A 21832-nucleotide genomic window follows, 5' to 3' on the forward strand; every position below is an offset into this window, starting at 1 on the left:
TCAGGGTTCAGCTGTCATTGCCCCTCCACCTCCCATTTGCCTGTCCAGCCTGGTCCAGCAAAATACCAAGGGGGCCAGAAGCGCTTGTTTTGAGGGTGTGCTTGAGGACGGTGCCCGAGTCAGTTCTCAGGATCCACCCTACTCCTTACTCAACCACCTTCCGGTTGGCTTGGTCATGAGTAATCTCGAACCGTTGGATGCTCGGTATATCATCTCTGGACTACACCCTACAATTCTCAGCTGCCCCTCCCTCCCACTCCCTTCCCCACCCCTTTTCAGGGAATTTTCTCATGAGCAACTCCTCGTTCAGGAAGTAGAAAGCCTCCTACAGCTGGGAGCAGTGGAGGAGGTCCCTCAGGACATGAGGGGGAAACGGTTCTACTCCCACTATTTTTTAATCCTGAAATTGAAAGGGGTCTTAAGACCCATTCTGGACCTGACACACCTCAAAAAAATCTCAAAAAGTTGAAGTTTTGCATGGTCTTCCTAGCCTCCATCGTCCCTTCCCTGGATCTCGGAGACTGCTATGCTGCCCTCAACTTGATCAACGCATAGTTTCATATCTCAATTTTCCAAGGACACAGATGGTTCCTCTGTTTTGTGGTGAGCCAGCGTCATTTCCAATTCATGATGCCTCCCTTCGGATCTCAGCAGCCCTGCAAGTTTTCACAAAATGCCTGGCACCAGTGGCTGCTTACCTGAGGTGTCGAAGGGTCCTGGTTTATTCGTACCTTGACGACTGGCCCATCAAGGGCAGATCTCGGGATCAGGTTCAAAGGAGCCTTGATCTGATACGTTCCACCTGCCATGATCTGAGCCAGTTAATAAAAAGAAATCGACCTTAGTATCGGTGCAATAGATAGAGTTCATAGGGCGGTTCTCAACTCCACAAGAGCCAGAGCCTTCCTTCTGGAGGCCCATTTCCGAGCCATGTCAGACCTGATCTTGCATGTGAGGGCCCACCCGCTCACATGTGCCTGAGGTTATTAGGCCACAAGGCAGCCTGTACTTATGTAATCAGTCACATGCGGCTCCATCTCAGACCCTTGGAAGCGTGGTTGTCTTCGGTCTACATCCCCAACAGAACAATCTAGACCGCGTGGTCAGGGTGGTGGATCACATACGGTCATCCCTGAAATGGTGGGTGGACCCTGGATCAGTGTTGCAGGGAGTTCCCTTTGCAGCCCCGTCACTGACACTGGTCTCTGATACCTCGCATTTGGGTGATCTCAGCACACAAGAACGTTGGTCGCAAGACGATCGCTCCCTCCACATAAATGTCAGAGAGCTCAAAGCAGCTCGCTTGGACTGTCAGGCTTTCCTGCCTCACGTGAAGGGCAAGGTGCTGCAGATCCTGAAGGAAAATACCACCGCAGTGTTTTACAACAGCAAGCAAAGCAAAACCCCATCGTCAGCCCACTGCCAAGAAGCTCTCTGGGACATCTGTGTGCAGCATTCCATTTATCTCATGGCCAGGAACGTGTTGGCAGATCACCTCAGCAGGACCTTCTTGTCTTGCCATGAATGGTCACTCCATCTGGAAGTGGTCAGCATGATCTTCCAGAGGTGGGGAACTCCCTGGGTGGATTCGTTCATGTCCCTGCAGAACAGGAAGTGCCACGTGTTTTGCTCGATTTGGGGGATCAACAGAGGCTCCCTGTCAGATTCCTTTTTGCTTTGCTTCCGTGGTTGGGGGCCCAATGTACTCCTTCCCACCAGTGCCATTAATCCACGGAGTCCTTGAGAAGATGAAACAGGACAAGGCAAAGGTAATCCTGATAGTCCTGGCTTAGCCTCGCCAACACTCTGCTGGACCTCTCAGTGGTGGCTCTGCTGCAGCTGCCCCTCTGGATGGATCTGCTGTCTCAGAACCACAGCAGTCTTCTGCACGTGAACCTGGCTGCCCTGCACCATGCAGCTTGGTTGCTGCATGGTTGAATGCAGAGGAGCAGGAGTGCTCGGTCTCCCCAGGTGGGTAAGCCAGTCATGAGACCTCCTCAGAGGACAGCCAAACTCCTTCAGTCCCCGGAGCAGAGAAACGGTTCACGTGCTGGGCCTTGAACCAGGGTATTTGGCCTGACCTGGCCTCACTGCAGTCGATCCTGTACTACCTTCTGCACCTCAAACTCCAGTGCCTGTCTCTTTCATCAGTTAAGGTTCACTTGGCCACTATTTCAGCCTTCCACCCTCCATTCCAGGGCAGGTCAGTCTTTACAGTCATAACATGACAGTCTGGTTTTTGAAAGGTCTGTAGTGACTATCCTCATATCCATGACCTTGTCCCTCCTTGAGACCTGAATCTCATGCTGTCACCGCTCACGCCCCCCTTCAAGCCTTTGGCTTCCTGCTCCCTTTTACTCTCATGGAAGGTCTCGCTCCTGGTAGCATAAGAACATAAGAGAGGCCGTAACGGGTCAGACCAAAGGTCCATCTAGCCCAGTATCCTGTCTACCGACAGTGGCCAATGCCAGGTGCCCCAGAGGGAGTGAACCTAACAGGCAATGATCAAGTGATCTCTCTCCTGCCATCCATCTTCATCCTCTGACAGACGGAGGCTAGGGACACCATTCCTTACCCGTCCTAGCTAATAGCCATTAATGGACTTAACCACCATGAATTTATCCAGTTCTCTTTTAAACTCTGTTATAGTCCTAGCCTTCACAACCTTCTCAGGTAAGGAGTTCCACAAGTTGACTGTGCGCTGCGTGAAGAACTTCCTTTTATTGGTTTTAAACCTGCTGCCTATTAATTTCATTTGATGACCCCTAGTTCTTGTATTATGGGAATAAGTAAATAACTTGTCCTTATCCACTTTCTCCACATCACTCATGATTTTATATACCTCTATCATATCCCCCCTTAGTCTCCTCTTTTCCAAGCTGAAGAGTCCTAGCCTCTTTAATCTCGCCTCATATGGGACCCGTTCCAAATCCTTAATCATTTTAGTTGCCCTTTTCTGAATCTTTTCTAGTGCCAGTATAGCAGTAACGTGTGCGCATAGGGTCTCTGAGATTAGGGTACTTACCTTGGAACCACCCTATATGGTGTTTTACAAGGACATGGTCCACCTGTGACTGCACCCGGTTTTCCTGTCCAAGGTAGTTTCTCAGTTTTATAGAGGCCAGAATGTATATTTACTTGTCGTCTTTCCAAAACCTCATAAGTCGGATGAGAAGCATAGATTACGGTCTCTGAACCTCAGGAGACTGCTAGCCTTTTACATCAAAAGGACAAAGCCATTCTGTAAGTCGATGCAGTTCTTTTTCACGGTAGCAGACAGGATAAAAGGTCTTCAGTGTCCCCCCAGAGAATTTCATCATGGATCACCGCCTGCATCCGTTTTTGCTTTGATCTGGCGAAAGTGCCTCCATTGGAGATTGTAACTGCCCACTCGACTAGGGCGTAAGTCTCGTTTGCGGCTTTCCTGGCTCAAGTGCTGATTCAAGATATCTGCTGGGCTGCTACCTGGTCATCCATTCAAACATTCATGTCTCATTTCACACTTACCCAGCAGGCCTGAGACAATGCTGGCTTTGGTAGAGCAGTGTTACAAGCCGCACGACCATGAACTCTGAGCCCACCTCCAAAGATGCTGCTCGTGAATCACCTAGAATGAAATTGACATGAGCAAGCACTCTGAGAAGAAAAAATGGTTACCTACCTTTCATAACTCTTGTTCTTCAAGATGTCTTACTCATGTCCATTCCATTACCGGCCCTCCTGCCCCTCTGTCAGAGTTGCTGGCAAGAAGGATCTGAGAGGGCTAGGGTCAGCGGTGCCTAATATACCGATGCACGAGCGTGGCACTCCAAGGGGCACCACTGCCAATCCTATGGATACCGTTAAGGCTAAAAAAATCTCCTATGACTGTGCATGTGGGCACACACACACCTAGAATGGACATGAGCATCACATCTTGAAGAACAACAACAGTTAAGAAAGGTAGGTAACTCTTTTGTTCTTATTCTTGTTGTGGAATTGCTGTAAAAGGCAGCTCCGAGCCAAGACAAAATTAATTTGTAGCCCTTCGTAGACACACCACTTGGATCTTTGTTATAAAGAGCTGTTTCCTATACCAACAATCAGTCCACAATGCCCATTCCAGAAGATTGTCTAGGTAAAGGAGTAAACCAAGGGTATGTCTACACTATGAAATTAGGTCGATTTAATATAAGTCGATTTTTAGAAATCAATTTGATACAGTCGATTGTGTGTGTCCCCACTTAAGACCATTAAGTCGGCAGAGTGCGTCCACAGTACCGAGGCTAGCGTCGACTTTCGGAGTGTTGCACTGTGAGTAGCTATCCCACAGTTTCCAGAGTCTCCGCCGCCCATTGGAATTCTGGGTTGAGCTCGCGGTGCCTGATGGGGCAAAAACATTGTCACGGGTGGTTTCTCGCCTTTTTTCCTGGGTTACCCGTGCAGAGGACATACCACTGCAAGCATGGAACCCGCTCAGCTCACTGTCACCGTACGTCTCCTGTTCTGCTGGCAGACGCGGTACCTTGCAGTGCTACAAAGACAGTTAGCAAAGACAGTTAGCAGCCGTATTGTACCGTCTGCTGCTGTCTCCTGGTTCCTCCTGGCCAGCCTCGGTGAGGTCGGTCAGGGGCTCCTGGGCAGACATGGGTGCTCCTGGCTGGCCTCGGTGAAGTCGGTCGAGGGTGCCTGGGCAGACATGGGTGCTCCTGGCCGGCCTCAGTGAGGTTGGTCGGGGTGCCTGGACATAAATGGGAGTGACTCCGGGTCATTCCCTTCTTTAAGTTTCGTCTAATGGAGATTCAGTCCTGCCTGGAATATCAGGCAAGCCTACCAAAGAACCAGAGAGGCAAATGGCCGCTCCGGTCAGAGCCCCAGACATCCTGCTTCTATGATGAGCTGCATGCCATTCTAGGGGGTGCCCCTACAGCTACCCCGCCCCTGTGCTTCCCTCTTCCCCCACCCCTCCCGGGCTACCTTGGCAGTTATCCCCCCATTTTTGTGATGAATTAATAAAGAATGCATGAATTTGAAACAATGTCTTTATTGCCTCTGCAAGCGGAGATCAAAGGGGAGAGGGGAGGGCGGTTGGCTTACAGGGAAGTAGAGTGAACCAAGGGGGTGGGTTTTCATCAAGGAGAAACCAACAGAACTTTCACACCGTAGCCTGGCCAGTCATGAAACTGGTTTTCAAAGCTTCTCTGATGTGCAGCGCACCCTGCTGCGCTCTTCTAACCGCCCTGGTGTCTGGCTGCGGTTAATCATTTCGTCTTTTAGAACGGAGTTCTGATAGTACGGATTCATCTCCCCATACAGCGATCAGATCCAGTACCTCCCGTTCAGTCCATGCTGGAGCTCTTTTGCGATTCTGGGACTCCATGGTCACCTGTGCTGATGAGCTCTGCATGGTCAACTGTGCTGATCAGCGCGCCACGGTGGCCAAACAGGAAATGAAATTCAAAAGTTCGCGGGGCTTTTCCTGTCTACCTAGCCAGTGCATCTGAGTTAAGAATGCTGTCCAGAGCAGTCAAAATGGAGCACTCTTGAATAGCTCCCGGAGGCCAATACCGTCGAATTGCGTCCACACTACCCCAAATTCGACCTAGCAGGGTCAATTTCAGCGCTAATCCCCTCTTTGGGGAGGAGTACAGAAATCTATTTTAAGAGCCCTTTAAGTCAACAAAAATGGCTTCGTCGTGTGGATGGGTGCAGGGTTAAATCGATCTAATGCTGCTAAATTCGACCTAAACTTGTAGTGTAGACCAGGGCCAAATTATGTTTTTGTCTTTTGTCTTTGGATCCTAGTCACATTGTGAATTTTATTTTCCATGAGAATTCTTTAAAATATTAAATGTAAAAAAAAGCCAAGACACCCTGTTTATTTAGCTTTTCAGTCATACTATCAGCAATATGTGGTGTCAATATTAACTTTATCCTTATAGCCTGGCATAGCAAAGCACAAATGCCAGCTAAAAGAGATTTTGATTGTGTCTGTTTGGGGTATAATGCATTACTAGGTGACTTACTGAAGGAACAGAAAGTCCTTGTCCTAGGCTGGTTGACAATTGGCAAACTAAAGTCACTCCTGTCCTTCTGTTCCATATCCCTGTATCTTCCTTAAAGGCACACCATTAACTTAAAAAAAAAAAAAAAAAACAATTGCACTTATCTACCAGACATCTAAGATTAGTACTCACACAATTGTTCAGAGGCTTGCAGAGAGCTGGCCAGTGGACATGGCACTGACTGTCCATTTCTGGCTGCTAAATAGTATTAACTGGTGCTAAAAAAAATACCACTTTTACTTGTAAGCAATTACTTCCGTTGCTATAGGGACGTTACATAATCCTGAATGGAAGGGCAGACCGTATTTCTATTAAGATGTAATTCACACTGCAGAATCTCCTGCTTTGGAACGAAGGCTTGAATTTTTGCAAGGGTGTTTGCCCTTGTGTCAGGGGTTGTGCCTTTTGCTGTCTTTGTGAAAATGTACTCAAATTTGGCCAAGTTAAAAGCTTGTGAAAAATCTCAGACACAAGAACTGAAAGTAGGGAAAACGTCTTTCCTGTGCTCTCAGTATTCTCCCCACAACTGGTGCCCAAGCAGCAAAGTGATGAAAGAGGAAACTGCCTGACTTTAATACAGAGGGGTGAGGGTAAGGCAGGGAGTGGGGCGCTTAGGAGTGGGAGTATCGATGTAGAGGGGTGAGTGGGACAGGAGCTGGGGGTGGGAGGAATGGTCAGGCTCAGTGGTGGGGACAGACTGGCTTGAGACACGGGGACAGAAGGATCTGTAACACTTAAGAACACTTCCCTCCAGAACCCAAGAATCCTGAGTCTCTCCATTCTTCTGCTGACAGCAAATAGTTGTGAAACCCACTCAAAAAGTTTGTTCTCGTCCTCTAGTGGCAGGTCCACAGACAATAACAGCCTATAACTGCTACCAGTTAGTCCATTAGCTCAAGTGGTAGAGGTCTGTGCCGTGAATCTAAAAGTTTGAACCTTGCTGATGATTCTAGTTGAGGCTTAGCATAGTTCCAGAAAACTACAAAAAAAAGTTCAGGTTGCGAAGTCAAGCACTCAGAATTTAAGGTTGCTCGTGCCTTATGATATTCTGTAACTACATGATCACTTGCTATTTTTTTTTTCTACAGGACCCCTGCCTCTTTCAGTGCCCAAGAAGGATGGTGCTATAGGAATGAATCAGTATTGTATAGTTAATGAGGCTAGTGTCCGTGGGATCCCTGCTTGTTTGTTGCAGAAATTGGAATGTGTGTAGTGAATGAGGCAGGCGATTACAGGATGAGAAAGAAAGTTGAATGCCACCCTGGAGAATTGGATTCTATCCCTACCTCTGCCATGTAATTCCTATGTGATGCTGGGCAAGTCACAGAAAGAAAAAATTTCATAGTTAGCTACTAATTGTGCTCTCCTCCTTTTCTGGGTGCTTAATGTGAGGCACCAGAGGTCAGAGATGCAGAAGTGCTGAGTGCTCACAACTGCAACAAAAATAAACTGGAATTGTGCTACAAACATATAAAGCACTATGAAATTCTAATTACTCTGAAGAATCAGTCCCTATGTGTTTTAAGCTTGGCACCCAAAATTAATGGACACTTCTATGACAATTTTGCCTTAATTGTTCTTCCTCAATTCCCCAACTACAAAATGGGGACAACACCTAATCTCCCAGAAGCATTAAGAAAATAAATTCATGTTTTGAAACACTCAAATATGATGACGAGAGCACCAATAATCAATAATTTTGTATTCAGTGTGGGGTTTGGATGGCATGTGTTAAATAAGGCCCGATACCACACATTGAATGAGGAGGATAAAAAGAAATAATGAATAACTACTCATTCAGTGAAATGAGGCACAGGTCATGTGAAAAAAATGGTATGTGATAATGTAATTATAGACTGCATTATAATGTGAACGTACAAGGTACGGGGAATTAAGGTTGCTTTTGCAACCTTAATTCTGGCATTTTCTAACTTTTGAGTACTTGACTTTGTAAGCTGAATGCTCTTAACTTAGTATTTTAGGATGTAATAGTTCAGTAGTTTGTCAGCTCCCCTCTTGTTTGTGAGAGCCTTCCATGCTAGTTAATGTGAGATGAAAACATCTTAAAAATAAGAATGTGTGATGGTAAAACCACAAAAATTGGCAGTGAGACTCCAGTTGTAAAATGTGAAACTATTTTTAATTCCATTTTTTTTTTTAAAGTTGACAGGTTTTCAAAAGGCCATTCCAGATAAAAAGATCAAAGGGTACAATGTACCCAGTAAGGAGTAACACCTGTCTTTACTCACTTGGTGTTGAACTCCATGTGCTGTGGTGCTGTCTTGTTGCCTGCTCCAGTGCTAAAAAACTATCCATTTCCCAGTAGAGTAATCCTGTCTCCGATCTGTGTACTCTCTTGGCTCGGACTCCCAGGTGTTGGGTCTTTGGCTGATTCCCTCATCAGGAATGAAGCAGCTGGCTTTCAGCAGCTGGGAGGGGTATTTATTCAGAACTTTGTTTACAAGGAGGTTGAAAGTTTGGAAGCTGAAGCAGGAGGTGGGAACTGGGTCTTTTATGGAACTTGGAGGGAGGATTTCGGCACCTGGAAAAGACGCAAGTTAGAACTCTTGATATAAGGGATATGAGGATGTTGATTTTACCATTGGTTGAATTTCTACTCTGCTCTCTAGATAAGTAGACTTAAATTTTCTTAACATTTTGTTCTATTTTTATTTAATATAGTGATCCCCCTTTTCAGCATGGGGAAAAATGCTACATTAATGTTCTATGGGAGAGCTCAAAAAAAAAACAGCTTGGAACAATTAAAATAAAGCACAAAAAATGATTTTTTTATCCTTAAAAATTTGGCAATAGTGAAAATTTTGAACAGTACTGATTTTAAACTGATTTTAAAAACTTCTGATTTTTTTTACAGTATAATTAATGGATTTGCCTTACCATTAAAAGAAGAGCACAAAATTTTCTTATTGAAGGTGTTATTACCTTTGCACAAAGTGAAATCGCTCAGTGTCTACCACCCACAGGTAAATTAATTTGTTTATGAAGTGTTATAGATTCTGTTCCACAGGATGGTCCAGGGAATAAAATGCTGAACTGGAAGTTGGGAGACCTGGGATTTATTTCCAGCTCTGCTCTTGGCCTGCTGTGTGATCTTACGCAAGTCACTTCCCCTCTCTCTGACTCAGTTTCCTCATCTGTAAAATGGGGTAAAGATACTCCTTTTAAAAGCGTTCTGAGATCTGTGGATGAAAAGCATTGTATTATATCATAGAAAATCTTATCCTTTTAATGAGAATGTCCCTTTAGTAGATCTGTTCTTAAAAGATCCATTATATGTGGTATGTTTTACTTGGATAATTTAATATTTTAGTTCAGTTCGTTGTAACTTTTTGGTGCCTTGGATGTTTTGCTAAGTCACTATTTCTTCAACATGCATTCATTAAGTGGATGTTACTGAAGAGGTGGAGTAAAAAACCGAATACCTAAATTTTTTTGTCTTTTTTAAGTGTTGAAACAATCTAGGTAATAACATTAGGAGCGCTCCCCTGTTGTTGCTTTCATACTCCTTGAACCTTTGTTAGGCTCACAGTGGAGAGCCACAAAGGATTCTAGATTTGGAACAGTACTGAAAATCCGTTTAGAAAAAGCTCCTTTTAGATACCTAGGAAATTGTTCAGAAAATCAGCCCATTCCCAATCGCTTTTTAATGAATAAATACCCCATATAGAAAGCACTGTCTTTTTATGTAAATTTGATAAATGGTTGTATTAAATTTTTAAACCAGTTTTTATGTGAAAATTCTTTTCTAGTAATTGCTTTGACCCATTTTTAACTTAATGTGTTAATTTCACTTTATTAGAATAAATCAAAGATCAAGAAATAGAATTTGAATCTTAATCTAGGACTTCATCTGAAGTTTCTGTGAGGAAATGAATTTCAGAATTGGGACCAAAATAAGTCTGGGATGAAGAATCAAATGGCCAGTTAAGAACAGCTGTGGTTTTTGTGGGGATTTTTTTCTCAGCAACTCACAAAATAGTCTAAAAATTATCCTGCAACCGGCCCTACACCACAGTCCTTTGTAACCTCAAAGGATGGGGAGGTTTGTGAAAATTACTGTTTCGTCATTGGTGCTGTGTCGCTAGGATTTCTGAGGGCACGCATGTCCAACAGTTAGTTATGTGCACTTCAGTATGCTGATTCTTTTCCAGAATACAAACATGCTGAAAGGCACCCAACTTTTGTTCTAGACCCTTACTTACTCACTATGGAAGCAAGCATATTGGAATACAATTTTTTCAAAATCTTTTGGTTCATTTCAAGATCTTTATCAGGGCATGTCTTTATTTAAAAAGAAAAAAGAAACAGCAGCAAGACATGCAAACATGGTGATAGGGGATCAGATCAGTGGTCCATCTTGTCTAGTGTCCTATTTGTGACAGTGACCAGTACCAGCTGCATCAGTAAATGGTGCAAGAAACCACATAGTGGGCAATTATGGTACTCTCAGAGGAAGTTTTCTCCTACTTCCTATTGGGGGTTGGATTATGATTGAGACATGAGTGTTTCTATCAATTCCAAAACCAGGGATTAATCAGAGGTCAAAGCTTTTCCATGGCAATGGAAATTATGTTCTGGTTAAAGACTGTGTTACCCTTCAAGACAGTTCACTTAAAGGATACAGGAAGAGGAATAGGGAGAGTTGTGGTGCTCCTTCTAGTCCTCCACAGCCCAGAAGGCACTTTAGACTTGCTAGATAGCCAGGAACCCCACATGGTACCTGCAGAAAATACCAGACCCTTTGAAACAGGAATTCCTTCATTCAGACTGGATACACCTACAGTTAAGAACTTGGACATCAGAAGAGAAGTGTAGTTCAACATGGATTCTCCATTAACCTCTGATACAGTTTGGTATCCTGACAGAACTCAACCAGGATATTTCATTCACTGATCTGGTCAAATTTGCATTTCAGATGTGAGGGAAAACAAAACTCTTTGAGGCAGGAATTGCCTCTTTGTGCAGTGCCTAGCACAATGGAACCCTGACCTCGAGATGCTATTGTGATACAAATATTATAATAATCCCAAAGTTCTAGTGACCTCGGCTAGAAGGTTTGATTAGAGTCCTACAACTAAGCACCATTGAAACATGCATGACACGAGCCATAGCAGTATTTTGTGGACAGCACATTGGATCCTCCATTTGAGTGTAGGTGCCAATTTTAATCACAATGATTAAATTAGACAAGCTTGTGACTGGTCTTTCTAGTTGCCATTACCTCTAAAAGACAAGTTTTAGAATTAGTTCCTGTAGCATACAAGAACCACACTGCTTTTGTCATGAGGAAAAAGTTCTTACAGCTCCAAAAACCTTTCTGTTCAAGGCAAGTTCCTCTTTACACAATTGGTAGAATAGTTCTCTCTTCATTGTGTTCTAACTCTTGGATGGTTGGGGAATAAATGGGCATTCTTAGAGCACTAAAGATATACTTCAAGCATATGAAGTACATACATCAATTGTACCCTGTTCATCTAATTCTGTCCAACATTCCAAAGCGTTAGGGCCTCAAGGTTGTAGCAGTCAAGACATAAACTTTGCGCTCCAGCTCCACTGCAGCCTTTCTTCCCTAGTGGTACCGTTCATCGGATCGTTCTCAGAGTTAGCTTGGGCTCCGGGCATGACCCGCGCCCCAGGCTTCAAGTCATGCGACTCCTGTCACCGCTCTATGCCCAGGAGCGACCCTCACGCTGTGTGTCTTCTCTGCCTGGGTGAGACTCATATTAGCAACTGCTGCAAAATCTGTAGGTCGTTCAAACCAAGAACCAAAAAGGAGAGGAACTTCAGACTTCGAGCTCTCGTAATGGAGTCGGCGTTAACACCGATGCCGGTGCGCAGATCGGACTCAGCACTGGCCGCCTCGTCGTCGGTACGTAGCGAGGTCCCTTCGACCACTCGGCGCCGCTCTCCCTCCAGAAAGCAAGGGAAGGGCCCGGCCTCGCAGCGACGCCGCAATAAGGACAAGGGGGAGGCTGGTCCCACGCTGGGCAGCCCCTGGTCCCCCCGGGGCTTAAGACCTCTGACTCTCATGGAGCGGAGCAGCCCAGTGCCGTCGACCCAGATATCCCCGGTACGGATACCGTCGATGCCAGAGGCGGTGCAGGTTGCAAAGGACGTTACGTCTTGGTTGTGTGCTCGGCACGGACAGAGTATGGGCCCCAGGTCTTGAGGCAAGCCCCTGTTAGGTGCCCATCAGACCTCTTCGGCGAGCCGCAGCTCCCACTCCGGGGATGGCTCCCTGCACCGCTCGGCGCACAGTGACTGCTCATTGGGGGACTCCGGCCACCGGCCACACCGGCCGGACCCTCCGACCCGTTGTCGAGACGGGAATCACGGGCCCCTCTACGCCGCCCGCCAATGAGCGCAGGCACCGTGAGAAGCGCTGGGAGCGCTCCCCGGTCAGGCGTGGGTACCGGAGCCGATCTCGACACGACAGACGTCGTCGTTCGCGCTCCAGCTCCCGCTCGACCAGACACCGGGCCAGAGACTCTCCCCGGGGTATCTCGGCATCACGGCACCGGGCTTAGTTCCGCTGTCGCGGGTACCGAAGCAGCTCGTCGAGGGGGTACCGTTCCTCGTCATTGAGGTCCAGATCACGAGGGAGAGGACACCACAGGCACCGTTCCAATTGCTCCCGAGGCACCGAACGGTCTTTGGCCACCTCGGCCTCGGCACCCTTCTTCCCGTCCTCGGGCCGCACTGCCCCACCGGGACACGTTGTGCCATCAGGTACCCAGCAAAGTCGATGGCATGGTACCCTATAGCAAGGACGATGATGCCAGTGGGCACCGTGGCAGCAGATACCGGCCCAGCAGGGGTTCGTTTTGTCGCCAGAGCGTCCGAGGCTCCATCGGCCTCGTCGGGCCACCCACGGGATAAGTCGACAGGCCAGGACTCGGCGGACCCGAGACCGGACTCCGACCTGGGTCTTGACGCCCCGGCACCAATTGCGGTGCCCGACTCCGAGCGTGAAGCGTCTCTGGCACTGGACGACGCCATTGTGGCGCCACCGCCTTCAGTACCACAGGAGGACTTTAAGGTGCACCAGGACTTGCTGAAGCGGGTGGCATCCAGCCTTCAGCTACAGGCCAAGGAGATGGAGGGACCATCTGATTCCCTTTTCAACATTCTATCTCCCTCGGCACCGGGCCGCGTGGCCCTGCCATTACACCAAGGTGTTGCCAATATCACCTGTTCCCTGTGGCAAGCTCCCGCCTCCTTGGGCCCTGTCTCCAAGAAGGCTGAAAGGAACTATTTTGTGCCGGCGAAGGGTCACAAATAACTTTACTCCCACCCGGCACCTAACTCGCTCATGGTTGAGTCAGTGAACCACAGAGAGCGCCAAGGCCAACCTGCGCCCACCCCTAAGAACAAAGATGCCAAGAGACTCGACTCCTTTGGCAGAAAGATTTATTCGTCAGCTAGTTTTCAACTGAGAGTAGCCAACCACCAGGCCTTACTCAGCAGGTATGACTTTAACCTGTGGGAGTCTTTGCCTAAGTTCGAGCCCCTTGTCCCGGACGGGATAGGAAGGCCTTCAAGGCTCTGGTGGAAGAGGGGTCGGCGGCAGCTAAACTGGCCCTACAAGCGGCGACGGATGCGGCTGACACAGCGGCTCGCTCCATGGCGTCTGCAATCTCCATGCACCGGGCATCGTGGCTCCTGTTGTCACGTCTGTCGACGGAGGCCCAATCCCTGAGGTAGGACCTCCCGTTTGATGACCAAATGGACGTCAGGCTGCATGGGATGAAAGACTCCCGCATCTCCCTGCAGACCCTGGGCCTCTACGTCCCTCCGGCAAAGGCCAAATTGCTCCCGGCAGCTCAGCCTGCTAGGGGCAGATATGAGTCCCCTTACAGAAGGCCCGAGACCAGAAACACCGGTCGCAGAGGCAGTCCTGCTCTACCCAGCAGCCTGGTCCCTCTAAGGGCAAGCGGCAGGGAAAGAGGCATTTTTGACTATTTACAGGGGGACACCGGGCCTGTTGCCAGGGAGTCCCCCCCCCCACCCACCCACCCCCCGACCAATAAAGTTTCTGTTCTGCAACCAATTGTCTGCCTTCCTCAGGGTGTGGTCCTGCATAACGTCAGACCAGTGGGTCCTCAGCACTATTGCCGAGGGATACGTTTTGCAGTTCGCTTCCCCCTCCACCAAGCCACCCGCCCCCCAATGTGGCCTTGGGAGATCCCAAGCAGGTCCGTATCCTGGGTCAGGAGGTGGATCGGCTGCTCAACCTAGGTGCGGTGGAACGCGTTCCAGGGCAAGGGTTTTTACTCCCAATACTTCCTGATCCCCAAGGTGAAAGGGAGTCTCAGACCCATCCTGGACCTGTGCGACCTGAACAGGTTCCTAACCCGTTCCAAGTTCCGCATGGTGCCCCTAACTTCTATTATCCCCACCCTAGACCTGGGAGACTGGTACGCGGCCCTGGACCTCCAGGATGCTTACTTTCATGTCCACATTTTCGAGGGGCACAGACGCTTCCTCAGATTCGTGGTGGGGACGGGGCACTACCAGTTTACGGTCCTCCCCTTTGGCCTATCCACAGCCCCCAACGTTTTCATGAAATATATGGCAGTGGTGGCACCATACCTCAGGAAGAAGGGAGTGCAAATCTTCCCCTACCTGGACGACTAGCTCCTCAAGGGCGATTCTCGTCTAGAGGTGGAGACCCATGTGCAGCTACTCCTGGCCACGTGCAAAAACCTAGGTCTAGTCGTGAACTAGGCACAATCTACTCTAGTGCCCGTCCAGCGCATAGAGTTCATTGGAGCTCTCCTGGACTCCTCCAAGGCCACGGCCTATCTTTCCCTGGACAGGTTCAAGACCCTAATGGACCTCATTGCCTCGGTCTCCTCGTTCCCGGTGGCCACAGCCAGGTCATGCCTTCGGCTCCTGGGGCACATTGCGGCTTGCACGTACGTGGTCCGCCATGCCAGACTCCGCATGAGGCCCCTCCAACTCTGGCTAGCCTCCCAATTCTCCCAGGCCCGGGACGGCCTGGACAAGGTTCTCACAATCCTGTCCCCGGTATTGGCTTCCCTTCAATGATGGTCCCTCCCGAGCAATATGCTGCAAGGGGTTCCCTTCAGGGAGGCCAACCCATCCATAGATCTGACGTCCGATGCTTCGGACCTGGGCTGGGGAGCTCACATGAGAGACGTACAGACCCAGGGTACGTGGTCGACCCCAGACTTGTCCTGGCACATAAATGTCAAGGAACTCAGGGCGATACGTCTGGCGTGTGTGGCCTTTCTCACGCACTTCCGTGGCAGAATGGTCAGAGTCCTCATGGACAACACCGCTGCCATGTACTATATCAACAAGCAAGGCGGGACTCGTTCCCTAGCCCTCTGCCGGGAAGCCCTGGCCTTGTGGGAGTTCTGTATAGCCCACGATATCTCCCTGACAGCGGCTCACCTCCCAGGCATCTGCAATACGCAAGCGGATCGCCTCAGCAGGATCTTCTCCCCCTAGTACAAGTGGTCGCTCCACTCGGAGGTCACCCACCGAATCTTCCTAGAGTGGGGAGCTCCCCAGATTTGACATGTTTGCAACCCGCCAGAACCAGCGTTGCCCACAATTCTGTTCCAGGGGAGGGGTGGGGAAGGGCGCGATGTCCGACACATTCCTCCTGAGCTGGTCGGGCCAGCTCCTCTATGCCCTTCCTCCATTCCCCCTCATCGCCAAGGTCCTTCAGAAGGTGAAAGTGGACAAGGCGAGGGTCATTCTCATAGCCTTGGCTTGGCCCCGCCAGCAATGAACAAGAGAAAATTACTTATTGGCATCTTTATCAGTTTTCACTTCCCACATCTTGATACTACTCTCCTCCCCTCATATTTTTAGGGTTGTATATTTTTGTAGAAAGAATCATGATTGGTTGTATAGGAGAGGTGTTGGCTCCTTGTGTATATTCTGGAAAGATGCAGTATTTTTATCTCCATGTTTTCTGATAAGTGGAAACATACCACATTCAGTTACTGAGAAGAGGAAATTACAGTAAAGATAATTAATGGTAAGCTTTCTTTTTGTGAGGCAAAAAAATATAAAGTTTGAGATTATAAAGATGTCTTGGCTTTTTTCAAGAAACAATATTGGGGAACTTATTTTTTTGAACAATCATGAGACTGAGTACGTTCAGAAGCCAGCAGAAAAGAATGTGAAAATAATAGTGGGATATTAGTCAAGTAAAATATTGTCAAAACATTGTTAAAGATCTACTATAACTCAGAAAATATTATATTTGATACTTTGAAAGTATGATGTACCATTGCTGTTTAAAGTGTGTCTGAAAAATACAGGAATAAAAATTATTCAAATATTTTTACTACATGTAATAGTTGAAGGTGTTTTTCCCTGAATTTGGAAATATTCTAAATTGTTAATGTTAATAAAATTTGTATGTGGTATATGCTTAAATTAAACCAAAGTATTTCAACTATTAATATACACTTTCTCTCTTTTTTTTTAATTTAGTTGGCATACTGTGTAGTTCAATTTTTAGAAAAGGACAGCACGCTTACTGAACCAGTAAGTTTATTTTACTGTTGTATCATATTAATTCATTTGAAGCATTAATAACATTTTGATTTGCACTGTTTATAATGTTTGTTACACCTAAAAATCATTCCAAGGTAATAGATTGATTTTATTATTAAGAGCAAAGTTCTTTAAATTTCTAATTAATAAAATGTATTTTTAAAATTGTTTGAACAATCCCTGGAATGAGCTGCTCACTAAGCTGATACAGTTGGTTCCCCCCCCCCCCCCCCCGGTACAGTGAGCTATTTTTACTTCACGGAGCCAATGTCCATTAGTAAAATTAACATATTTAAAACAACATTAATCAAAATAAAATATCTGAGAAGAATGCATATTCATTTTAGAAAGCTTAGCATTTTAATCACCTCACATAATTGTTATATGTGCTAAATCAACGTTGTATTCTAGTTGCTCGCTCACTCACCCGAAGGAAATAAAATATTTCCTCCCGTTATTATCATGGTGAAGGTGAGCAAGTAGATTTTGCACCTGCTAGTAAATTTTCATAACAATTTATAAGGCTGCACTAAGGACATTATTGCATATTATGACAATTCAGTTTCTGAGTAAAAATGTATGCAGTTCTCTAATATTTATAATACTGAACTATCATATTACTTGTCCTGACATTCAATATTGATTCCATTGTAGGTGTGCGCGCACCCACGTGCGCGGTCGTTGGAGATGTTTGTCTTAGCGGTTCCCGTAGGGCCAGCTGTGGCGCTCTCTGGAGTGCCGCACTCATGCCACGGTATATCAGGTGCGCTGGCCCTGTGCCCTCTCAGTTCCTTCTTACCATCTGTGGTGGTCAGTCAGAGCACCTCTGTCCCTTGCTTCTCTTCTCTTAGCCTTGTTCTTCTAGCTGTAAATAGTTTAATCATTTGTTAGTTAAGTACCTGTTAAGTGTTCGGTTAGATAGTGTCCCAGCGGGGACTTTGCCCCAGGTGGGGCATACCCCGCTCTCCAGGTTTCAAACCCTGTCCTTTGTGTAACAGGCCTATGCCTGTTAGTGACCCGGACAACAGTTATCTACAGAGCCTCGGGGAATCCCACATAAAGGAGCGCTGTTGCATCTGCCAGAACTTTCGTCCTCTGACACAAAGAGAGCGCAACATATGCCTCATGCCCCTCCTGATGCAGCGCTGCAAAACGTCCAGCTTTGGACCGGGCAAAGCCTGAACCAGCACCCAGCGCGTCAACTATGGGAGTTCATCCCCCCGAAAGAACCTGCCACCGACTTCAGGGAACGGTGAAGGGCCCAAACCAACGGTGCAGTCAACGCCCTCTGAGCCCCAAGCGCCTGGAGAGCTAAAAGTGCCTCCGCCACAGGTGGCACTGCAGGCGGCAATGAAACCGGGTAAGGCTCTCCGTGAGTGCAAGCCCGCTGGCAAGGCCTCACACAAAACAAGCAAGCGCCACCGGTCTCCAGAGCCAAGACAGAGCCCTAGGTCACCATGTTCTTGGTCTCTGCGTCAGCCCAGTTTCTCTGGCGCGACGCTCACGATCTCTGACTTTGCGCTGGAGCTCACCCTGGTGTCGATGATCTCCCTGGCACTGGTCTTCATCACGTTGTCGGTCATCATCGCCAAGATCTCCTGGTCGCTCCCCAACGCAGCCCTACTCCCGGCACCGGTCGGACTGTTCCTGGCACTGATCACTGGCAGCAATGGTGAGCCACCAGAACCAAGCCTCCACAGCCCCACCTTGGTCACCGGAGAGTGATGACTCTACAGTTCGGAAAGCGCAGTTCAGCCACTCGCCCAGACAGCATCGTGATTGGGCTCCAGAGGGTGCGTCCGCGGCATCAGTTCTGACCCAGCGGCAGGGCCAGTGGCTGACCCAATGGCCTTACTGGAATGCCTGAGGCGTTCCCGTCATACTGTTGCCCCACTCCTGCCAACCCTTGGTCACCGCGTCAGACATGCCGAAGTTGGCCTCCACAGCACTGGGTTCAGTGCAGGATGCTCTAGCAGCTGCCACAGGTGAGGAGCCGGTACCCACCCCAAAGTCACCCTCTCCGACGTGTGAGGACATTGCCAGACCTCTCCTGGTCGTCCAATCATTCTCCTCCTCTCTGGATGAGGCGGTGACGGGCCCCCTGAAGCTAGATGATTTTAGGGAGCCTCAGGCACTGCTCCGCAGCGTCGCTTCCAACCTGGGCCTCAAGGTGGAGGAGATAGAGGAGCAGACGGACACATTGTTTAATGTGCTCTCGGCATCCGCCCCAGCCTGCGTCGCGCTCCCAGTACACAAGGGGGTCCTGAACATTGCCAAAACCATCTGGTAAACCCTGTCCTCCATCCCGCCTACCTCTAAGAGGGCAGAAAAGAAGTATTTCATCCCTGCAAAGGGGTTTGATTACTTGTACACCCACCTGCCACTGGGATCATTGGTCATGTCGGCCCACCAGTTCCACCCCTAAAAGTAAGGAGGCCAAGAGGTTGGATTTGTTTGGTCACAAAATTTATTCTACGGCCAGCCTCCAGTTTCGGGTGGCGAACCCCCAGAACCTTTTGGGTCACTATAACTTTAACTTGTGGGACTCTCTCCTCAAGTTCAAGGACTCCATGTCCCAGGAGATGGTCCAGGAGTTAACGATCCTGGTGGAGGGAGGAGGGGACTGCAGCAGTTCGGTGCTCCCTCCAGATAGCTTGGAATGTGGACGATTCAGCTGCCCGAGTGGTTGCTTTAGCGGTGGTCATGCAGCACGGTTCCTGGCTCCAAGAGATGCAGGCCTCTATTCAGAACCTCCCAGTTGATGGTGACAGCCTGTTCTCCAACCAAACGGATGCGCATCTGCACGGCCTGAAGGACACATGCGCGACCCTCTGCTCTCTGGGGATGCACACTCCTCAGGCATTGAGACAGCCGTTATGGCCTTTTCCACCACCTCGACAGTGGCATCCTCAACAAGGGCCTGCAAGGAAACTGGACGTCGGGTTTAACCACCACCGCTCTTTGTCGTCCCGGTCTCCTACACAGCCTGGCCAGGAGAAGCACCAAGGGGGCCAGAAGCGCTCATTTTGAGGGTGTGCTCGGGAATGACTCACCAGTCAACTGCCCAGATCCTTCCTGTCTTTTCCTCAACCACCATTTCCCCTACCACTCGGCCTGGTTTGGGTTATGTCAGGCTGCTGGGTCCTGGACATAGTGGCTCGGGGCTACACCCTGCAATTTCTGGCCTCCCCTCTCTCCCACCCACCCCCCCACTTCCCCATCCCTCTTAAGGGACCCTTCTCGTGAGCAACTCCTAGTTCAGGAAGTCGAGAAGCCCCTAATCTTGAGGGCTGTGGAGGAGGTTCCTTGGGACATGGAAGAAAGAGGATTCTACTCCCGCTACTTCCTAAACCTGAAAGTGAAAGGGGGCCACAGACCCATTCTAGGCCTGCGGGGCCTCTACAAGTCTCTCAAGAAGTTGAAGTGCTGCATGGTCTCCCTGACCTCCATCATCTCTTCCCTGGATCCTGGGGACCGATATGCCGCTCTCGACTTAAAGGACACTTTCATGTCCCCATAGTCCCAGGACACAGGAGTTTCCTGCATTTCATAGTGGCTGGGCGCCACTTCCAGTTCATGGCACTACCCTTTGGCCTGTCCTGGGCTCCAGGGTGTTCCCAAAATGCGTGGCGCCGGTGGCAGCTTACCTGAGGCATCGAGGGGTCGAGATCTTCCAGTATCTCAACGACTGCCTCATCAAGGGCAGGTCTCTGGAGCAGGTGTAAAAGAGCCTCTATTTGGTGCGCTCCACCTGCAGCGACCTGGGCCTGTTAATAAATACAGAAAAATCCACATTAACGTCAGTCCAACGCATAGAGTTTATCAGAGCTGTTCTCGACTCTACGTAGGCATGGGCCTTCCTGCTGGAAACACGTTTTCAGGCTATGATTGACTTGATCTCCCTCATAAAGAGCCAATTGCTCAGCACAGCCCACACGTTCCTGTGACTTATAGGACACATGGCTACGTGAACATACATGGTCAACCACACCCTGCTTCATCTAAAGCCTCTGCAACCGTGACTGGCCTCGGTCTACATTCCCAGCAAGCACCCCTTGGACCGAGTGGTCATGGTGCTGAGCCATGTCCTCTGGTCTTTGGACTGGTGGCGGGATCCCAGGTCGGTACTGCAAGGAGTCCTCTTCGCGACCCTATCTCTGTCGCTCACCATGGTCTTAGACGCGTCAGATCTGGGTTGTGGAGCCCATCTGGGCGAGCTCAAACACCCAGGGCCGCTGGCTACAACATGACCTATCCCTTCATATCAATGTCAGGGATCTCAGAGCAGTTCACCTGGCCTGCCAGGCTTTCTTGCCCCACCTGGAAGGCAATCAGGTATAGGTCCTGACGGATAATACTGTTGTGATGTATTACATCAACAGGCAGGGGGGCACCAGGTCTTCAGCCCTTTGTCAGGAAGCGCTCAGCCTCTGGGACTTGTGTGCTGCATGCCATTCATTTAGTAGCTGCCCACCTGCCCGGAACCAAAAACGTCCTGGCAGATCACCTCAGCAGGACTTTCTCAACTTGCCACGAATGGTCGCTCCATCCGGAGACCATCAGCCTAGTTTTCCACAGGTGAGGAACTCCCCAGGTGGACCTGTTCACGTCCAGGCAGAACAGAAAGTGCCATGTGTTCTCTGCAGGGCAGGGACAAGGGCTCCCTGTCGGACGCCTTCCTGATCCCATGGTCGGGAGCCCTGCTGTACACCTTCCCGCCGATACCGTTAATCCACACGATCTTGCTAAAGATGAAGCAAGACAAAGCAATGGTCATCCTCATAGCCCCAGCATGGCCTCGTCAACTCTGGTTTGGCATGCTGCTGAGCCTTTTGGCAGCCACCCCGCTGCAGCTACCTCTTTGGCCAGATTTGCTGTCCCAGAACCACAGCAATCTATTGCATCCAAACACGAAGGCACTGCACTTGATGGCCTGGGTACTACATGGCTAAGTGGGAAAGAACGGTGGTGTTCTGCTGGTGTCCAGCAGGTCCTGCTGGGCAGCAGGAAACTCTCCACCAGGGCTACCTACGTGGCAAAGTGAAACGGTTCTTGTGTTGGGCCTTGGATTGCTGCATTTGTCCAGAAGAGGTCCCATTGCAAGACATCCTGGTCTATTTGCTGCACCTTAAGCTCCAGGAACTGTTGCTATCTTTGGTCAAGGTACACCTGGCGGCCATTTTCACCTTCTGCCCTCTGTTTCAAGGAATGGTTCCTGAAATGTCTGG

At 48.8% G+C, this 21832-nt stretch overlaps 1 protein-coding gene across 5 annotated transcripts in view; it reads left to right on the forward strand.

Moving 5' to 3' along the window:
- The window catches only part of PPP2R5C (protein phosphatase 2 regulatory subunit B'gamma), a 178263-nt gene that overhangs the window by 118066 nt on the left and 38365 nt on the right, over positions 1-21832 (forward strand). For all 5 annotated transcript variants that reach the window (XR_010600755.1, XR_010600756.1, XM_065593603.1 and 2 more), the window contains 2 exons: positions 8920-9028; positions 16542-16595. Coding sequence is in view for 3 of the 5 variants with exons in the window: in XM_065593603.1 (XP_065449675.1) it covers positions 8920-9028; positions 16542-16595 (163 nt within the window). In the remaining 2 variants the exon portion in view is untranslated. The remainder of the gene's footprint in view (positions 1-8919; positions 9029-16541; positions 16596-21832) is intronic.

This window comes from Chrysemys picta, chromosome 4 (assembly GCF_011386835.1).
Source record: "Chrysemys picta bellii isolate R12L10 chromosome 4, ASM1138683v2, whole genome shotgun sequence".
Classification (NCBI taxonomy): Eukaryota; Metazoa; Chordata; order Testudines; family Emydidae; genus Chrysemys; species Chrysemys picta.